At 35.4% G+C, this 19416-nt stretch overlaps 1 protein-coding gene across 12 annotated transcripts in view; it reads right to left on the bottom strand.

The window, feature by feature from the left end:
* The window catches only part of NFIB (nuclear factor I B), a 175738-nt gene that overhangs the window by 20729 nt on the left and 135593 nt on the right, over window positions 1-19416 (bottom strand). For 6 of the 12 annotated variants that reach the window (XM_074533004.1, XM_074533007.1, XM_005488143.3 and 3 more), the window contains 3 exons: window positions 19121-19305; window positions 8561-8726; window positions 5373-5455 (listed from right to left, as the gene is read on the bottom strand). In XM_074533004.1, coding sequence (XP_074389105.1) covers window positions 5373-5455; window positions 8561-8726; window positions 19121-19305 — 434 coding nt within the window. The remainder of the gene's footprint in view (window positions 1-5372; window positions 5456-8560; window positions 8727-19120; window positions 19306-19416) is intronic. The other 6 variants (XM_074533005.1, XM_074533008.1, XM_005488144.3 and 3 more) reach the window with 2 other exon arrangements.

A 19416-nucleotide genomic window follows, 5' to 3' on the forward strand; every position in this document is an offset into this window, starting at 1 on the left:
GCTTGGAAGTGGACACAGGCCTGGAGACAAGCAAAGAAGTAGACTGAGTGCTTCTCTTCTGTAGAATGTCAGGAAATTGATCTTGTTTTGCACTTTCCAGAGCTGTGAGACATACTGATGTGAAGTTCTACCCAAGTGCTAGATTTTACTATAGCTGTCTTCACAGTTTAAACAGCACCTTGCAAGCACAACCATCCTGTGGGGTTTTAATTATGCAAATCACACATACATTAAAACCCCACAGCCCAACAGCTCAATCTGTAATCACAGTATGAATGACTTTTAGGGGTTAGTATTTAAGCAGATTTTGTAGCCTTGTATGTAAAGAATGGCTAAGACTAACATCCATTTCAAGTTTCTGTGATAGCTAGTAAAAGAAGAATTGTATTTTGGAAAGTGTAATAGGAGACTGCTATAGCTTCTGTTAGTTGAGAATAGCCCATAAAACTTAACATTTGCATATTGTCATTGTTCTGACTGAAACTTCCTTTAAATGTGTTTCCTTTCCAGCAAGCTTATGTGAAAGGTGACCTCTTAGCCATTTACATACCTCCCTGGCAATCATGTGACCCAGTTTTACGTCAAACTGTCAATTATGATAAGGGACACAATAAGAACAGGCTAAGTGTTGATAACCTGTTTCCTGACTTTACTGACAAGTTCTCTTTAGGAGTCCACCTGTGTTCTTCTTTCAGCCTGCTGCTGAATGCAAGAGTAACATCCACTCAAAACATTTTGTAAACAAATACTCTGTGTTCAGTGGACATTTAGGTTCACAATTTCCATGATTAATAGTATGAAAGGAACTACATTTTGAACTGTGCAGCTCAGTAACTAAAGGATGCATCTGGTAAGAAGAAATTTCTACTGAAGAGACAGGGAAGGCATTTGTAGGAAATAAAAAGCTATCTACAGTTTTCTCATCATTTTGGAGACCTTACTACTATATATATTGAAAAGGTCTCACTCATAATTTTAAAATCTGTGTGAAAATCATGAATGCAACATACCATCATACCCAGAAAGTGCAAACTTTAGTGAAAACCATGATACTGAGTTTATCAGTGCAAAAATTGGAAGAGTTCATTAACTCCTCAGCAACTGGGACAGTATTAGTTAACACAGTGAAAGTTTTAGAGAGTACTGTTAACAACTTTAATAGCTATTCCATTTATTTATGTTTTCTAATTAAAAATAGAATCATCCATACAAGGCCAGAGGTGCACTAAAATTAAATGGTCAAGAACAAAAACCTTGCAGTTATTTCATTCATTCCAACAGAAACCTTATTTTTTGTGGTATCATTCATCTGGACGTGCAATAAATACAAATGTCCATCCATCCATCCATCCATCCATCCATCCATTCATCCATCTATCTTTTTAAACTATTTACACAGGCAAAGTATATGACTAGTATTTCTGGCAACTTTCTAGCATTATTGCCAGAAACAATGGCAATGACCTGACTCTAAGTGTTTGTCATTTCAATACCATAATAAATCCATGGAGTTGGAGAACCATGACACAAGCAGGCTAAAGAAATGTCATCACATAACTGTGAGGATCCTGATCATTAGGACTTTGTTACTGCACTAATGATCTGGTCATTAAAGTTATTTAGCCAAAGTAATGCAGGCACAACTAGAATCTGGCAAGGAATTGTGTCCACTTATAGAGGGCAGAATTTGACTGACTTTCCTCAGTTTGTTTGTTTGTTGTTTTTTTCCTCTAGTCTAGGCTTAGAAATCTTCAATAAATGCAAATTAATAGGGAGGAGGAGGATGAAGGTGCACCAATATAATAGCAAAGATTATCCCACCTCACTTTTCTTTTATTTAATTTAGCTAGGATGTTTCTCAGCAGAGATAAAGAACAATGAACATTAGATTTGGCTTCAGAAAATACTTCCACCAATGACCAACAATAAAATTAAGTAAAATTCTCTCATTCAGGTACTATCTCATAATGTCCCTTGCCTTCTCCCACGGTGTTCTTCCTGCAGCTATGTTATCAACATTTAACAACTCTCAGAAGCTGATGCTGAATCAAAAAAAGAAAAAACAAGTGGTCATCAATAATTTCTAATAGACAGAGGAAGTATGATATGAATTTTTTACAAGAAAGTGCCAAGATATATAGGATTTTCTGATGTTATTTTTTGTAACTATTTATGCCACAGCATAGAAATAGCTGGCACTTCAAGGCAAGTAATGGGGAGATCCACAAGCTAGTGTATCAGAAAGTGGACTGCATAGTTATCATTCCCCATTAGAATCTAGTCTTTCTAAATATCAATGTTACAGGCTAAGTAATGCATATAACATCACAATTTCACAGTATCCAGATCAGTAAAAGCCAAAAAGTCTCTCACTTGGCCTAGTATGTATTGTCTTTCAAAGTTTTTTCAGTGTTTCCCATCTAAATGTGAGTATTTAGGGTATGCTTTGCTGTTCATGGTTTACTGGAATTTCTAGGAAGCTATCACTTTGTCAGGAATCCATGTGAGTGTGCGTTGCAAAATACCTGTGTAACTTTTTAATTTATTGTGGTTACTGTAACTTAAATGGGCTACATAATGGCTCTTCTTAACAACAAAAAAAACCCACTCATGGGTACTTGCTATTATTCCTCATAACCAGAGAAAATAAATCTTCATAAAGACTCCTCCAATGAAGTGAAAAAGGTACTAGTGACAATATTTATTCTTGAGGGGTCACTGTGCATTACAGGGAGGAATGTTTAAAAGATTTCTCTGGAACTAAAACCAATGGCTTTCTAATTGAAAATTTCTCTCCACTAATACAAAATGATTAATCACCTTATTTCACATACCCCTTGATTTTTCTTTTCATTCATCATGGGTTGCTTTAAAGCAAATGCATTTAAAATCTGCCACAAGAAGACTGGTCTCTTTTGCATTGTTGTAAAGTAATGAAAGGACATAGTAAATCAATCCCATTTCTGCCTTACCAAAGGATAACCTTGGCTTTATTGAAGTTCTTTAGACAATCTCAATGCTCTACGTTACTTTCTACACACACACGTGTGTGTGTGGTCTGTCATCTCTAGAATTGGAGATGAAGGTAACTAACAAAGGTAACTAATGAAGGTAACTAGTGAAGGTAACTAATTCATTAGAAACATACCTATACATACTTATATGTCCATATTTATCCATCTGAAAAACTTTAAGTATTCTGTTCTTTCGGATAGTTTCAGCTGGGCATACTAGTCCTTAACTTTCTACACACCTGTAGGCATTCATACACACAAACACACTCAGGCAAACACAGATATGTCCATTGCATATGTTAGAAGAGAATAGTGAGTTAAGAGCAAAGACAATAAAACACTGATATTTTTAAATATATTACACGGCTCATTGGTCACCAATTGATGCTCTTGGATTAATATAATGAGACCATGAATCAATGCACTTTAAAAAGGGGAACATTGGTTTAACACAGTAGCATTAAATAATTTTTCTGCTTATGAAGTGCATATTAGATTTAGCTTAGTTTCCCCTTCCCTTTAAGCCATTTGGCCATGTTTTTCCATGGAAGGGAGTATCAGACACAACGCATGTCAATACCAAAGACCTTTGAGATTCCCCTCACTTTGATGTTCCAAGGACACTGCTGAAATTTTTAAATCTATTTTGATCTACACAAAGACAAAAATAAATAGAAGATGCCAAACATCAGCAATATATATGTCAAGTTCAGCCAGGATAAATATGCTTCTACTACTTTCTGGCATGTGACAAGACATTAAGAAGTCTTTCAATGAGCTTGGAAAGTGGAGTAGGCCTGAGCAGGAGCAGTCTGCAGAAAGAATTGTGTCCAAAATTACAAAGGGGAAAAAACATATTGCGCATCCCTTAATTAAAAGGATGTCAGAGATATTTCAAAGAACGCTGTATAAAACTTCACAAGAACTCTACAAATTACATTCACTCTGCATAAAAGAGAGGTGTTGTGTGTGCTTTAAAAAACAATAATCATATGTTGTGTATCTTGAAAAAAAACATTTTAGTAATTACAACATATTTCATAATAAAAAATATTTGAGAGGTTTAAAAAAATCCAACAAAACCATATGGCAGAAAAGTTATTGAGAAATTAATGGCTGGAAGAGCCACTAACAGTCACTACATATTTTCATAATAAAGTGCATAGATGTTTGAATTTAAGTCTTACTGGTTAAAAAAATAGTTGGCAATGCATCAACTATTTTGAATAAATTATCATCTTTATGATTTTCTCTAAACTCTGCATGTGGTGACCTGTAAAATGGATATACTACCTCCTTGCCCTGTGAGTGGGTATGGATAGGGAGTTTCAGCTGAAGGAAGGGCCAGCTATATCTTAACAATGTAGAACAGGTAGGTTTTACTGAAAAATGAAACAGAAATGCATATAAACTGCTGACAGTAACACAAGTCTGAGAAAAAAATACCATATGACAAATACCAAGCCTATTTAATACCACCCTCTTTCTTATTGCCACATTCAGCTTTTCTCCTTGCAACATTTCTATTGCTGTGAACTTCAAAGTCCTATGCTGTTAACATCTAAGAGGAACACAAACACACATCATAAAGTACATTAAAATACTAAAGGTTCTGAATTTATTTCTGAAATGCACCATTTCTGTATGTGCATGGCCTTGCTACTGACCGCAGCTAATTTATTTGTATGCCGTCATTAATCTCAGCTCTATATTTTCACAGTTTGGGTAAACACTTCATTTGCATTAAATTTGCAGCATTAATGAGATGTGAAATTTAAAATGCTACTTGAAATATAAATGATGTAAGAAACTAGAATAAAAATGTGGTTTTGTCGCATTTGGAATCAGCAGACCAATTTAAACCTATTATGCTAGAAATGATGATGTGCTGCCTTGAGAATTCAGTTTTACAACTGATCTTCTAAAAGTAAAATGAAGAAATGTGTTAAACATCTGGAGGAAATGGAAACAAAACTTAAAAATAATAAACTGTATTTTTTGCTTTGAAAGTTTTGCATATTTTTATAAACTGATTTTGAAATTAGTATTTGTTTCTTAAACACCTCATTCTACTTCTTAAAATCCTATAAAAGATTATATGCATGAACTCCTGAAAAAAAAAAAATTGAAAGAAACATATCAGGAGTTCCTTAAGATGGGACCAATCTAAGAAAGAAAGAATAGGCTGAAGTGATATTTCTTAAAGCATTCCATTTGTTTTGAATAAACATCATCTTCACGTGACAAATACTGAAAACCTCAAGATTTCAGTCTAATCCAAGATACCGTGGCAGCATGTAGGAAGGTAACACCACAAAAGCTTCTCTACATCATTACACCTATGTGAAACTTGCCCACCTGTTGCTGGTGTAGGAAGGATGGGTCTCTTGGGCTTAGTCCCACATATCGATTGGCTTGGGATGTGCCTGAGGCTGTGTAGGCTGATTAAGGAAGAACAAAACATATTGATAAAAATACCAACCTATCATATCTATTACCTTGTGCAGGTACAGTACAAATATGAGAGATCCAGAGTTATGATTTTGCAATATATAGGAAGTGTCTTTGACTTTTCTTTAAGAGTAAGCAAAAGAAATATTAGACCAAATTTGGAAAGGCATGTGTAAATTCCTATAAACTTCAATGGAAGCTGCATGTGTAAATCACAATGATGTCTCCTGACAATAGTAGTTGGTTTGATTAATTATTTTTCAAATTATTTCCTAATTTATTTATTTGAACTAATCACACTTTCAATTTCCATTATACCAATCTAAAGCAATGGTGAAACCACTAAAATTACAATGCTGACAGAAAATATTCATGATCAAGTTATTTTTATTTCTGTAAAGGCCCTGTTTTTACCAAGAAAGTACCAAACAACTGTAAAAGTAGAACATCTGTAGCATCATAGCCTGGAAATTTGCTGGACAATTAGCAATGACTTAGTAGCAAAACTACTAAAACTGGACAGACATATACAAGCATGCCAGTGAGAAGCTAGATGAGAGTACTTACTAAACTGGCCTGCTAATATTAAGTTCACATGGAAAAAAAACCAAGAAAATGTATTCATTTTTTAAGAAATTAAAAATTCTATATACAGTAAATAGGCTTTACTGAAAAACTATAATAAGAATTAACCAATTATTAGAAGGAAATTATGATAGAGGCCACAGGGTTCCACAAATATTATTTGTAAAGCCTGATGTTCTTTCTCATTAATAAAAATTCTGCTACATCACTTCAGAATGAAAAGCAGTGCAAATCATGTGTCAATTTATTTCCATCACACTGCATAATAATGATAAGTTTTTGTCCAAGTTATATAAATATATAACTATATGTATTTTGGACCAATCAATCAGTCAATTACTGCAAATAAAAGTAAAACTATGCTATAAATCAAGCTAAGTGTTGATTTTCCCATTAGGTTAACATCAGTAATCTGTGTGGTGGACCTATTATGACTGATAATGCAGTTTGACTGATTATACAGTTTATATGTATTCATATATAATTTATACACCAGAAGGACACGATCCCTCATTTTATTGTTATTTTCTTCATCAACAAGCTACATTTATTCTTTTTTTTATGCTCTTACAGTTATCAACCCAGTGTCAAAAGCCTATATCAAGGAGATAGTTTTCTGAGAATCATAACACACCTGAGCAGGTAAGATGCTATACCAATCTTGTAGGCAGTACAGCCACATTCAAATAAAATTTGCACATAGGGATTTTTTCTATTGTTATTTATGTACTGTAGTGGCAAGAATTTACTTGTAAACTAATATGGAAGCATGGAGGAAGCATTTATGTATCTAAACCAAGGTGTTCTAAAGGTTCAGCAGCAATCAGCTGCTCAGGTTCCCATGAGTTGCACAAGAAACTGCGTGATGATTTAATTGGAAAATATGATCTAAATAGTTCACTTGGTAGTAGGACAATGTACAGATTAGGTATACTTTCCTATGATGATTAAGGTCGTATAACCAGAAAACATCCCAAAACAGATCTGGCATTTACTGTGCTCTTTTTGCCATTTTTATCAGAAACCGTGTCCTCATCTAAGAAGATATGCAGGCCAAGCACAATCATGTTAAAGTAGAATGAAACCACAAATACTTGTAACTGTACAAGAATTTAATTTCCTCAGTTTTCTGTTCTGGTGCAAATGTTTGAGCAATAGCTTTTCTTTGCTGCTACAGCTAACTCTTCTTAAAAGATCAAAAAACTGTACCACAAATCACCAGTAAAGCTACAGACATACTCCTAGCAAAACTATTATACTTAAGACCTCTTAACAAAACGAATATACTGAAAGGACAGATAAAATGCTTCCATATATATATGTGTGTATATATATATTTTTTTTTTTTAATTTTTTTTTTTACTTCAGCAGTAGTTTCTCCAAAAGTTACTACTATCCTTTTATGATAAATGCTTAAAACAGTTTTCTCTTTTACATCTTATGCTTTTGAGTCTCATCTTCCTCAGATGCTAATGAAAAGTTTTAAAGTGGTATAACACCTGAAAAGGATAGTTCACAGTCTCTATTAATGGCAGACCAATAGTTAGGAACGGTATTTGAAGTTCAAATATTAAATCGGTCTAGAACAAGTAATTTAAATGTTACAAATCCTAAAGAGACTGATACTTTAAAGACTGTTAAGATTTTTTTCCAAGAATCTGGAAGTGTCTCCTAAAAATCTTCACTACTCTGTTAAATGCTGGTAACACGGCCATCTCAAATCCAAATAAAAGTTCAAGAACAACAGAAATTCAGAACACAGTTAAAAAGCAGCATTCAGCACCACATATTATGAATACAAGGAAGGGAAGAAATCAGTCTAGATATTTGCCTGTATTTCTAGAACTGCAATTCCATTGAAGATAATAGGATAAATAACATGATCCTGTATGTAGTAAAGAGATTAAAACATTGAAGTTAGAGTTTGTTACTTTCTATTTTTAAAAAAGCAACAAGCACATACAGTGGATCTACCATCTCTTGTAGAAATGACAAAGAATGAAAATTTTCTTTTGCCACAACAGTTGTTTTTGCTAAAAATGACACAACCTATATTAACATGCAATTATCATAGCTCAGATTCAGTATGTGTTGTAACAAGGTTTGATTTCTGTAGGAAAGTTCATTGAGGAGCAAATTTTCCAGTCCTTGTCTGGAATTCCATTTGTGGGTCATTGTAAAACCTTACTGTCTGGGTGCGCTTCTCAATGTCTTAACAATGTCCACCTCAGATGAAAAAACACATTTTCTTTTTCTTGAATAGTGGTCAAATATGCAGGCTTTTCCATTTCATTTTGCTTGTCACATCATAAACTTTGGTTCATGTAACATGATCTATTGGTTGAAATTTTGGGAGGAAAAGCTTTGCAGTCAGACCGGGTTTGCTCTCCATGTAAAATGAGGAGCACCCACTTGGTCAAATAGTAGGAAAAGGCGCCTTTTTCTGGCCTCAATTTAAAATAATTTCAAATCTTTGATGGACATTTTTTGTTTCCTAAAGAAATACTTACTGGTTGCTGTAGGTGAAGATGCCTCACCTTCAGTGGATGTAGTGATGGGTTTAGTATCTGTCATGGTCAGGGTCACAGGTCGCACCGCACTGTGATGGGGAGAGGGTGCCAAAACTGGAGTAAAATGGCCAGGCACTTTCCCTACTACTTGACCACTGCTGTTAGGCTACAAAACAAAACCAAAAGAATGCCTTGTGAAACATACATGTTGTGTTTTAGGAGCCTACCTATCTTAGGGATTTCCAGAATTGCCCATCATCATAGCACCTGTGTTTTTGAATGTGCTGCTCTAAATAGGCTGTGTATTTCTATGTGATATTTTAACCAGGCAGGTCCCTCTTCAGATAGGTAGTACTTTTTGGATGCTTATGTAGCAGTACTTTTTGGTAAGCACTCTTCCGCATTCTTCCTACCTGGGTGCACATGCATCGGATTGTTCCAAAATATTTTTGCTGCTCATGCAGTGTCTGTGAACCAAATTTCCATGACAGCAGGAGTAAACTGACCAGGCACAGGCCCTAATGTATGAAGTATTAAGAGCAAACAACTGATGTAAAACCTCTGTTTTCACATGCCATACCACTCTGACTTGGAGAAAAACCAAGACTTGACCACAGCTGTCCACAGAGGTTACTCACACTGGAAGGCTAACTAATGATTCACAATTTGGGAATAGGGTAGAGGGTTTGGATATGATGCACTATCATGTACACATTATAACATCTGGCAAAAAGTCACCTACTAAAAACACAGAAGTGTTTAATAACGGGAACTTTGCAAGTCAAGAGCATAACAAGTAACACTTCTTGTAACTACAAGAGGCTGTCTGCACATGACCTTATGGCAGGTACAGTGCATCAAGCAATATGGTACTTTCTACATGTAGGCACATCTGAATATGGCAATGTTGACTGGTAAATATATGTTTATCCAGTGCTTAAATATACCTTAGACATTCTGCATGACTGCAAATACTCCAAGGGTAAATAACTTGCAATAAAACTAACACATAGTAAATAGTTTTTACAACAGCAGCTGATAACTTCTGTCTTAAACTGATTGTGTGCTCTATGAGTCATAAGTATTTTAAAAGAGTCATACAAATATGAAATACTGGGAATCTGTTAATCAGAAGCATTGTGTCAAATTAAGATAACCTAAAGACGTGGACTGATAAAGGACACAATTCAACTGATTCAAGGAAAGTTTAAAGGAGGTAAGCATGATGACGGTAATGAAATAATAACTGGACTGACACAATTACCACAAGTATGTGAGAAGTATAAACACACAGAAGAGGAAGGAATTATTTGGAAAATAGAGGAAATGCATACTTGGGGTAATGGAATGAAATTGAGAAGGAGGAAATTTAAAATTATAGCACAAGAAACTTCCTGGCAGTATGATTCACTAAACTTTGCAAACGCACCCAAGAGAGAGTCTTGTTTAGGACATCTTAAGCTAAATTAGCAGAAAACACTAGAAAATACAAGTGTAAATGGAAACCAATATGGTATCCATAGGAACATAGAGCAGTTATCTAACTCCCCTCTCTAAAATCACAAGCTTTAAAATGAAAATTAACAGTAAAATAACCACACTAATTATGAGTGGCAAACTACCCCTCCTAACGAGAAAAAGTCACTCTCTAGACACAACTCTTGTCAGGAAGACATGCTCACTAAGTTGGACTGGATTTTCACTGTGCTTCTAGGGAGTCTGCTGCAAATGCAAGCCTCCTCTCCTGTCCTGGCAGCCCAGCTGTCCACAGAGGCTGCTGGAGGGAGTACCACCTCTCAGCTGCATCTCTAGCTTGTAGGTGGAGTCGCTGACCTGCAACCACAAGGCTACCTCAGAAGCCTTAGCTTATGTGGTGTGCTAACATCGCAAAAGTAGCTGAGAATCTCTTACCAAAATTATCAACTTTTATTAAAACTAAGAAAGAAGATTCTGTGAAGTGTATGGATTTAAACAGACAGTATAATCATCTTACAAAAGCAGCTGTCTCCAAAGACAGAGAAGAATAAATTAGAATAGATTAAAATAAATTAGAAGATCATGGGAGACCATGATGATTTACAGAAATGTATCTCCTTATATTGTACTATAGGGATCCCAGCCAGGGATCCAGTGGCTCACATGGGTCTCAGCGTTGCCCTTATCCATATGGCCCAAATGAGCAAACACACTCCTTGTTCAAATGAAGGTTAAGAAAAAGATTATACTTATACCCCATTTTCTTCTAAACTAAATTCTTCCCTGTGTGATATCATAATGGCAGTGCAGTGCATCACTCCACTGCATACAAATAGAGGATGAAATCCCATGCTTTTTGACAGCCATAGAGGATTTACCAGTGATTTCAGTATATGCAGTTTGTGGTCCCCCACACCAAGTGCCTCCATGTCTTTTTCTTTTTTAATTCCCCGAATTTCCTCCTAAGTGGAAGTTCTACATCAGTCTCACATGTAAAAGAGAGTGCAGATGCAATACAATGACACTGAGGTCTTCTATTCACAGAAAAGAAATCTCTGAGGTAAAAAACAGTGAAAATTTGTTACTTTAGTAAGTTTAATTCTTATAAGTCCAAGACTTCACACTCTGCATATCAGATTTCAAATCCAGTTGTAGGTAAGCACATACCTGGTGTGAAGTTTACAAATACAATTCTTCTTCAACAGTTGAGCTGTCTTTGAGATGTAAGCCAAGGTCCTTCTTTTGACAAATGTTTTCATAGGAAGTGGTACACTTGAAATTTGCTTTAAAATTCAGTGTTTTTCATAAGTGTGCTACTTTTGAAAACAGAGTTTATGAATGGTACTCTTATACTCTCACAAATTCTATTAGAGCAACATGTCTCATAAGAAGCCTTCAAAAAACATCCAAATTTGGTTTCTTTGCATGCAGTGAACAAGAGTGGAGGAATTAACCAAACTAATATTTAAGTTATCATAACTAGTTTGGGGCTTAAGACTCGAAAAATACTCCTAAAAAACAGATCATGCAATTGTCTCAGAGTTATTGCTTAGGCCTGTCTTCAGATTGATGCAGACAGTGCTGCACCAGTTTATACTCAATTCACACTTCCATGGTTATCTTTGGAAACAGAAAATTAAAATGATAGCAGTACATGAACATCGGCTCTCTCAAGTGTCTCAAGTTCTCTAAGCTGCTTTAAGTTTTCAATCCAAAAAGGGAAACCCTTTTGTCAGAAACAGCTCCTTCATAATCTTGTTGAAAACCGACATTTAGAAAGAACTTCTGTGACCTATTCTCCTTTTCCCCTTTACAGTTCTATCAAATAATATTTTAGCATGGAAACTACATATCTATTTGGACACTATCCACTTGAATTAAAAGTACTTACAAATACTTACTTACTTCATTTAACACAAATTAATTTTTTCCTTATACAAAACAAATTCAATATTCTAGTTCCAGTTTTCCTCAAGAGATTCTTACAGACAAATGCATTGCAGGTGAAGAATCAGCTGTTACCATCAAATAGGGCATCAATATGTCTATGTGATGGATTTACAGAGGCAATGCCTGAGGCATAAACCTCAAGCAAATTCCATAGAGGCAGCTGTGTTAGATGAACAAGCTGTGCATTGGAAAATTTGTGAAGAAAAGAAGTAAACATAATGAAGGTCTGGGAAATATAGCCCTTATTTATGCAGGCACACATTTTTCTACTCTTGGATTGAACGCTAATTTGATTTTCAGATCTGTTACAATTTTGATCTTTTTTAATTCTGCCATTTGGTTTGCCACAGTTTAATTCATTTATGTGGCCAAAGGCAAAGGCAAGTTGCATTTGCTGTTACAGCTGTAATGTAACTCAGAATGTCACACTGTTGTTATCCAGTGGTGTGCACTGTGCACATTTTATTTCAATCCTCAGGTGTGAAGTCTGAACAGAAACCTGTAACTGATATGAATATGGACTTTCTTAAAGTCAGGATTCGCTGTATCTCTTTGCCCTGATAGGATTTTTAATCATATTTATAATCAATATTTAATCAACCTCCTTTCAGGCTTTTGTTCACATACATTCCCAAGTACCACCATATTTAACCTTAGGTACAATTCAGGACAGTGTTTTTTTCATATAGTCTACTACTTTCAGTGTTACAAAAAAGTAACACTGTAATGAAGTAGAAACTAACATTTACAGATGACCTAACCAAACACAACAAAAGTGCAAAACATCTATTAAAAAATTTACATGAACTATTTATTGCTTAAATTATAAAATACATTTGATGCTCACAGATACACTTTTTAAAAAAAAATTTAATTATACTTCTCAATTCCAAATTAAATAATCCAATTTTCCTTGAAATCTTAAGTACAAATCACCTTCAAACAAATAATTAACAAAGGCCAGAAATTATATTAATCTGTGCATGTCCTAGGTATAGCTACATATGATACTCTGCTAGGTATTTCAGAAAGAAGTTTCAAGGCTTAACAAAACATTATATTACCCCATCTAACCATTACACTTGGAGAATAATATATTTGCTTCTCAAAACACAGGTTTTTAATAGAAATTCTGTGTTTCACAATGTTATCATATTATAGCTAGCTGATAAACCAGTGAATGCAGTTTAGTCAAACTGGATATCATGCATTTGGAAATACCATTTCACCCATTTCCTCTCAAGAATTCGGTTTGCTTGTAAAGGCGAATTTCCAGTATTATGGTAAACAATGTTACTATAAAAACCTATGGCAGGGTAGTTTTGAGAAGGCTGATTGAATTAATTTTGTTGCAGAAGGTATAGGAGATATAGTTTGGGATATTTTGTTCCTTTGTTCTCATACCAAATATCTTACATTAAAAATTGTTTACTAGACACACCTCTGAACCTGGAGATCATAGGTGATAACTTCTGGTTTTGAGCCCAGGTCATTGTGCTGTACAGTGCCCATGGAGAGTGATGAATGTTTTAGAAAACTTACAACTGAAAGAAATCAGAAATGTCTTCCATTTTTCTAATTTCCCTCTCTCCTTTTTGTCTAGGGTGCCCTAATGCTCTATCACCTCTAAAAATCGAATGGCCATGTTATTCTCACACCACACATAACTGAATGGTACAGCAGTCAGTTTCACAAAATGTGTGAAACACATATCCTCAATTTATTACCTATCTGACTAATAATGATGCTTCTGAGACTCTGCTAAACATAAGGAAATGGAATTACTAGAGTACCACCAGTGTGACTGTAGAAAATACTTTAGGGCATTTTGAGCCTGGTGGGTTCCATAAAGGATTTTCTTCTCATAAATCAAGGCTGTACAGGTTTCCTTTCTGCTATTGAACACTAAGGTAGCAACAGGAATGCACTTTGTCTTCTTTTAGTGCCCATTACCACTTTTCAGTGGAATGAATCTCCCTAACTTCCCTATTAAGAATCTGAGTAACTCATCATGACAGCATATATTACACAGACCTCTCAAATACTACATCAGAGCTTTATGGTATGACATGCAGCTACCTGCACAAAAACTTAGCTTTAGAGAAATACATGTTGCCGCCAGTTCTTGACTGACAACATCCCTACTGTGTTTTCTATAAGAAATCAAGGTGTCAACTTTGATCTAGAAAGGCCCATCTCATTCATTTGGTGAACTGGTGTATGAATTTTCATCTTGATGTAATGCTGCTGAAACTAAGAGCAACTGCAGAGCTTCAGTAATCAATGTTCAGACTGGACCTCATAAGACAGTCTAGAATCCTACACCCTGAATCACAATTTTATCTGTGATAAACTTCACCTGGATAAGTTTGGGTGACAGAAGCATGGGAAAGGAATTCTCTTTGTAGATAAATGTTCAAAATATATTTTTTATATTACATAATATTTCATGCACTCTGGAGACTTAAACTCATTCATTTAGCGAGATTAAATACAATATAATAATTTACAACTGCAATTAAATCTTAAAACAGCGTGTCAGTAGATAGTGTTAAGCTAGGACTCAGAATTTGCCTCCCAATCACAATTAAAAACTGCACATTGCCTTATTTAATCTTCAATAATTTCTTAAAAATTACAAGGAAAGACTTGCTCAAGAAGCTGAAAATTATTAAACATCAACAAGTAAAAGAAGTCCTATCTGTAACAAAGAAACCACATGCACACAATTTTGCATGTTTTGGCTTATTCTGCTAGCACTCTCCCAAGAATTAAGAGGAAACACTGTGACCAGCCCAAGAAAAGCCCCACAAGATCCCTTCATCAACACCAAATGACTGTAATTATTGTATTGAAGAATGTAGAACAAAGCATCTGCCTAGCATCCCTGAAGAAGGGTCCTTTCCTTGAGCAAAATGTTCAATATCCCAATCCACTACAGGAGGAAAATATGTGGCCTCATCAGCTTCCAGAAACAACTATTCTCAAGCGCTACAGATATTTCTGTCTTCAGACAAAGATAAAACCAATGAAAAGACAAAGATGCAAACTACCCCACTCTGCAATAAAGTATGTTTTATCAGACACAGGAATTTTAGACAAATATGCAGTCATATATACTGCAAATATGCAGCAGTTCACTCAGCCTGTATTAAATAACACATACAAGCCATTTTTTGTAGGAAGAAAACAGCCCAATACTTAACTCACATCAACTTCAGTTAGTTTTACCATATCATGAAAACAGCATAACTCATCATAAATATCGCAACATTTGAGGTAAGGTTACAGAAAAACTGTGCCCTTTATTATGACACACTCAAACAGCTTGGAAGATTGTTTGGTACAGTCAGAAAAAAAGATAATTCCTACTGATACCAGGATGTTCCTCGGCAGGATTCACCTCAACTGTTTGCTTTACTGCATTTCTTTATCACACTTTCGGGTCCTTTTTCTGTGATTTGCCACACCTTCATCAGGAAATTATTCCATTTGACTCAACTGTGAATTATGTTTGGAGGTTTTGGTTTTGATTTCAGTCACACAAGTGATATTGTGCTTCACTAGTTTTTCAGACTTATTGGATACCTTATTTTGATACTGTATATGATTACTACGCTCCTGAGTAATAATGAATTTCATGTGTTTGCAGATTTGTGTGCATATGTGCATCTGTACTTGTGTACATAGATACAGAGGAGGTAATATTTTCTAAGATTAAAAGATTGACCCATCTGGAATCATTCAAAAAGGAAATACATGCTGGAAATTTGTGGTAGCTATGAAAACCTCACTCTATGTGAATAAACTCCATAGGAGGATTAGACACATACCAATCGATTAGTTTTTTGATGAAACTTGCATTGAATAATCAGTATCAGTCAGGGGCACCTGTACCCCATCATTATACAGATCCATCCTCACACATAAAATCTCATCCAGTAACATGAGTACCTAGCTAAGAAGAAAAGCTTTGAAATAAATACACTAGAAAGGGCTTAGCAGAAATTCTAAATCAGTGGAAAGTACAAAAGTTCTCAAAACCCTGGGAACTTACCAGACTACTAGCTTGAGACAAGTCCAGCTCTATATCTAACAAGATCTATTTCTGTTCAGTACATTTGTTTGTTTATTCTCCATATTGAGCAGGGGATGAAAAGCAGATATTCATGAAACCAGCAGCAACAGCTCCCTTTTGTTTAAGATCATCCATTGTTGAACCATTTTTCACTGCAGCCAAAGGGCCTGTTTGAACTTCCTGACTGTTCATCACACATAATTTGGACTATTTAACATTATGTCAAGAAAATTGCTCAGTGCTTCCCATAATGGGAACCTACGAGATCTCTATATCCTTGAACTAATTTTACTTAAAGTATTCCATTGAATAGCATGACTGTCTCCCTATAATCAGTGCAGCAGTAATGTAATTAATCTCAAAATTGCTGTGGGGAGTACAAGGCATCTCAGTTGCTTGTCGTAACAATCTAAATTAGTGTATTACTGAAAGATGTTCAGGAGGAGCAGTTCATTTTAGGTAAATGCTGTCAGGGTATCCATTCTTTCTATTTCTCCAGCTAAATTAAAACTATCATCACAGTTCTCCTTTTGAAATCCAAATGAGTATGTTTTGAGGTGGGAAAGTATAATTAAATTCAATGTGGTATTCCTACAGATGCAGTTTTGAATTTTATAATAATTAAATTTGTTTGAATAAAAATTCATGTTTTATTTTGAAAAGAAAAACTGGTTTGGCTCAAAGCATCCTATTGTTAACAGAACAATTCCCTTTTGTCACTGAAACTTCACAGACAGTTGCTTCTTCTTTTCCTAAGCAAAAAATTAATCCTGCTGTTTTACTTTTCATACAGCCAAACTTTAACTATTTTATTTAGTGATATTTTGACTAGGCATGCAACTGCTCGAACTTACAGCAAATCTAAGAGATGAAATTCAAAGAATTAAATTTTTAAAATATTTCACTAATAATAGTGATTAATTATAATAAATTATGGTAAATATATGATGTAGATGACTGAAACTGCATATTTTGTGTCATTTACCCTATATCCTCTTGTCAGGAACTAAACCAAATCTCAAATGAAAAGAAAAAAATTACCCTAAAAAAGGTTACGAAAAGTGATGAAATTAGTAAACTTGCGCCAGTTAAATCTGTTATTCCCTATGGAGTATACAAAAATATGAAGTATTCTCAGCTTGCTACTACTCTGTAAAAAATCATCAGACTAAAATTTAATCTTTTAAGATCAAAAGATTATTTTTTCAACCAGAGGTAGGGGAAAAGAGTTGGGCAAAAAGTTGAAAGCATTACTCCTGCTCAATTGATATATTCTCCAATATTAAAATCTTAAGACAGCACATTTTTCAACTGAAAGAAAGTCAGATACTTCATTTAGATGTAATTTTTTTCAGTAATGATCCGAAGTAGGATGTGGAACAATCCAGAGAGATTATCACCTAATCTGCTCCTTTAACATATATAAGAAATCAAAATGTAAGTAAAACAAGCACTGAATAATTAAAGAAATGCATAACAGTAAGGGCCTGATTTAATTTGCATAATTTTTCCCTTAATAGTGCCTAATTAAGACATCAGTTTAAAAAAAAAAAATCCAACAGAACTCTGAGATTTTGCGCACTGAATTAAAGCTAAGGACTTTTAATGGGTGTCTTAATTAGACTTTGTTATTCATGGAAATTTTACACAAATTAAAATCAGGTCCTGCATGCAACATTCCCAGCTGAGTCTCAGAAAAAATGCTATACAGGATTGAAAGAATTTTAATCCATGTGCAGATAGCAATTTGTATTCTGAAGTCAACATACACTGCATTCAGTTTTTTGTTTAATTTGCAGTAATACTGTAACAAGCAAAACCCACATAGTCAGAATTTCTTTCTTCAAAGTAAATTTTGATTTTATGGCCCCCACCTTTTTTTTTTTTTTTTTTTTTTTTTTTGTTAATTAAATATATAGGAAGTCATGCAGCTTGACCAGGAAATCAGCCGATGGGCACAATAGCCACCATGAACAGTCTGCACAGTCCTGAGAAAGTTTGATTCAGTCTCAAGCCCCAGTGCTGCTGTAACCAAAATGAATGCTGCAAGGCCTGTCATTATTGGTGAAAAAAACCCAACCTTAGCCCAAAACAAAATACTGTCATAGCAACCCCATCATCCCTGCTAAGAAAGTCCTTCCAAAGGAGCCTAACTCTTAGAAGACGGAAAACCTGTCTGCAGTTTACATACCCAAGGTTCTTCCAAAAAAACATGCTAAAGCACAAGTAACAGGGCTCCAAAAGAGCCTTTCAGGAAAGGCATCAAAAGAATAACAGCCTCAGCAGCAAAGATTACATTACACTGACACTGGACATACTCCAGGTATTGAGAGACCAAGTCTCAACTGCAGTTTATCCTGTCATGCAAATCACATGGTAACTGTGCGTGCTGATGCTATCATGGAAAGCAGTTTTGCACACAGACCTTCACAAATTACTTTACTAATGAAAAACATGTCAATTTCCAATATCAGACACAACTTTGAACCCGTGCAGTTGCCAGGAATGCGTCTGCTACAGCATGTTCTCTAGAAAGCGAGGAAAAAAGAATTTGTATGTCTCACTATGCCAAGAAATATCAGTACCTGCAAAGAAATATCAGCGCCTATAAGTGTTGTGCTCACTGTGCAAAGAAATATCAGTGCCTATGGAACAGGGCAAGTACTAACTTGCAGAGTTTCCTTTCATTGCCAGGCTATAAATATACCTGTATGTCCACGCGTGTACTTGGACATGCACGTGTACCAACGCGCTCCTCGGAGTGGAGCTTTGCCTCTGGTGGCCCAGCCTGCAGGAGGGTGCAGGACCAGCACCTGCCCTGCTGCTGCTGGCAGGGCTTTCAGTAGAGTATTTTTCTTACACTTGACGGAGGAAAACAAGTAAATATGATTAACCTGCACCCTCTATTCAATCATGATGAACAGGACAAGTTGTATCACTTTATATAGCAGCTCCAGATTCCTCTAACACCAGAACTGGCTAGGCACCAGTCTAGATGCCTTACACATATTCCTCACAGGGCTGGTTTTGGAGTTATTGACATAATTTTACAGTACCTGGCTGGTCTGCGGGCTGGACGGGTCATAAGAAGGTACATAGTTCTTCAGAGTATCCTGAGGATTCAGGTGGGGAGGATATCTGATCGTTGGATGAGAGAAGTAGCTAGATGGGCCAGGAGGGAGAATAGCTTGTGCTGGAAATGGCAATGGTGAAGGTGGAGGTGGAGTTCTAGTTGAGATGACTGGAGAAGATAAAATAAAATTAAAATTACTTCGCATCTTGTTTCTTCTAAAATTCGTCACCTCTGTGTTACAGCAAAAAAAATAAAAAGTCAGTTATAAATCAATGTATT

This window comes from Zonotrichia albicollis, chromosome Z (assembly GCF_047830755.1).
Source record: "Zonotrichia albicollis isolate bZonAlb1 chromosome Z, bZonAlb1.hap1, whole genome shotgun sequence".
NCBI lineage: Eukaryota > Metazoa > Chordata > Aves > Passeriformes > Passerellidae > Zonotrichia > Zonotrichia albicollis.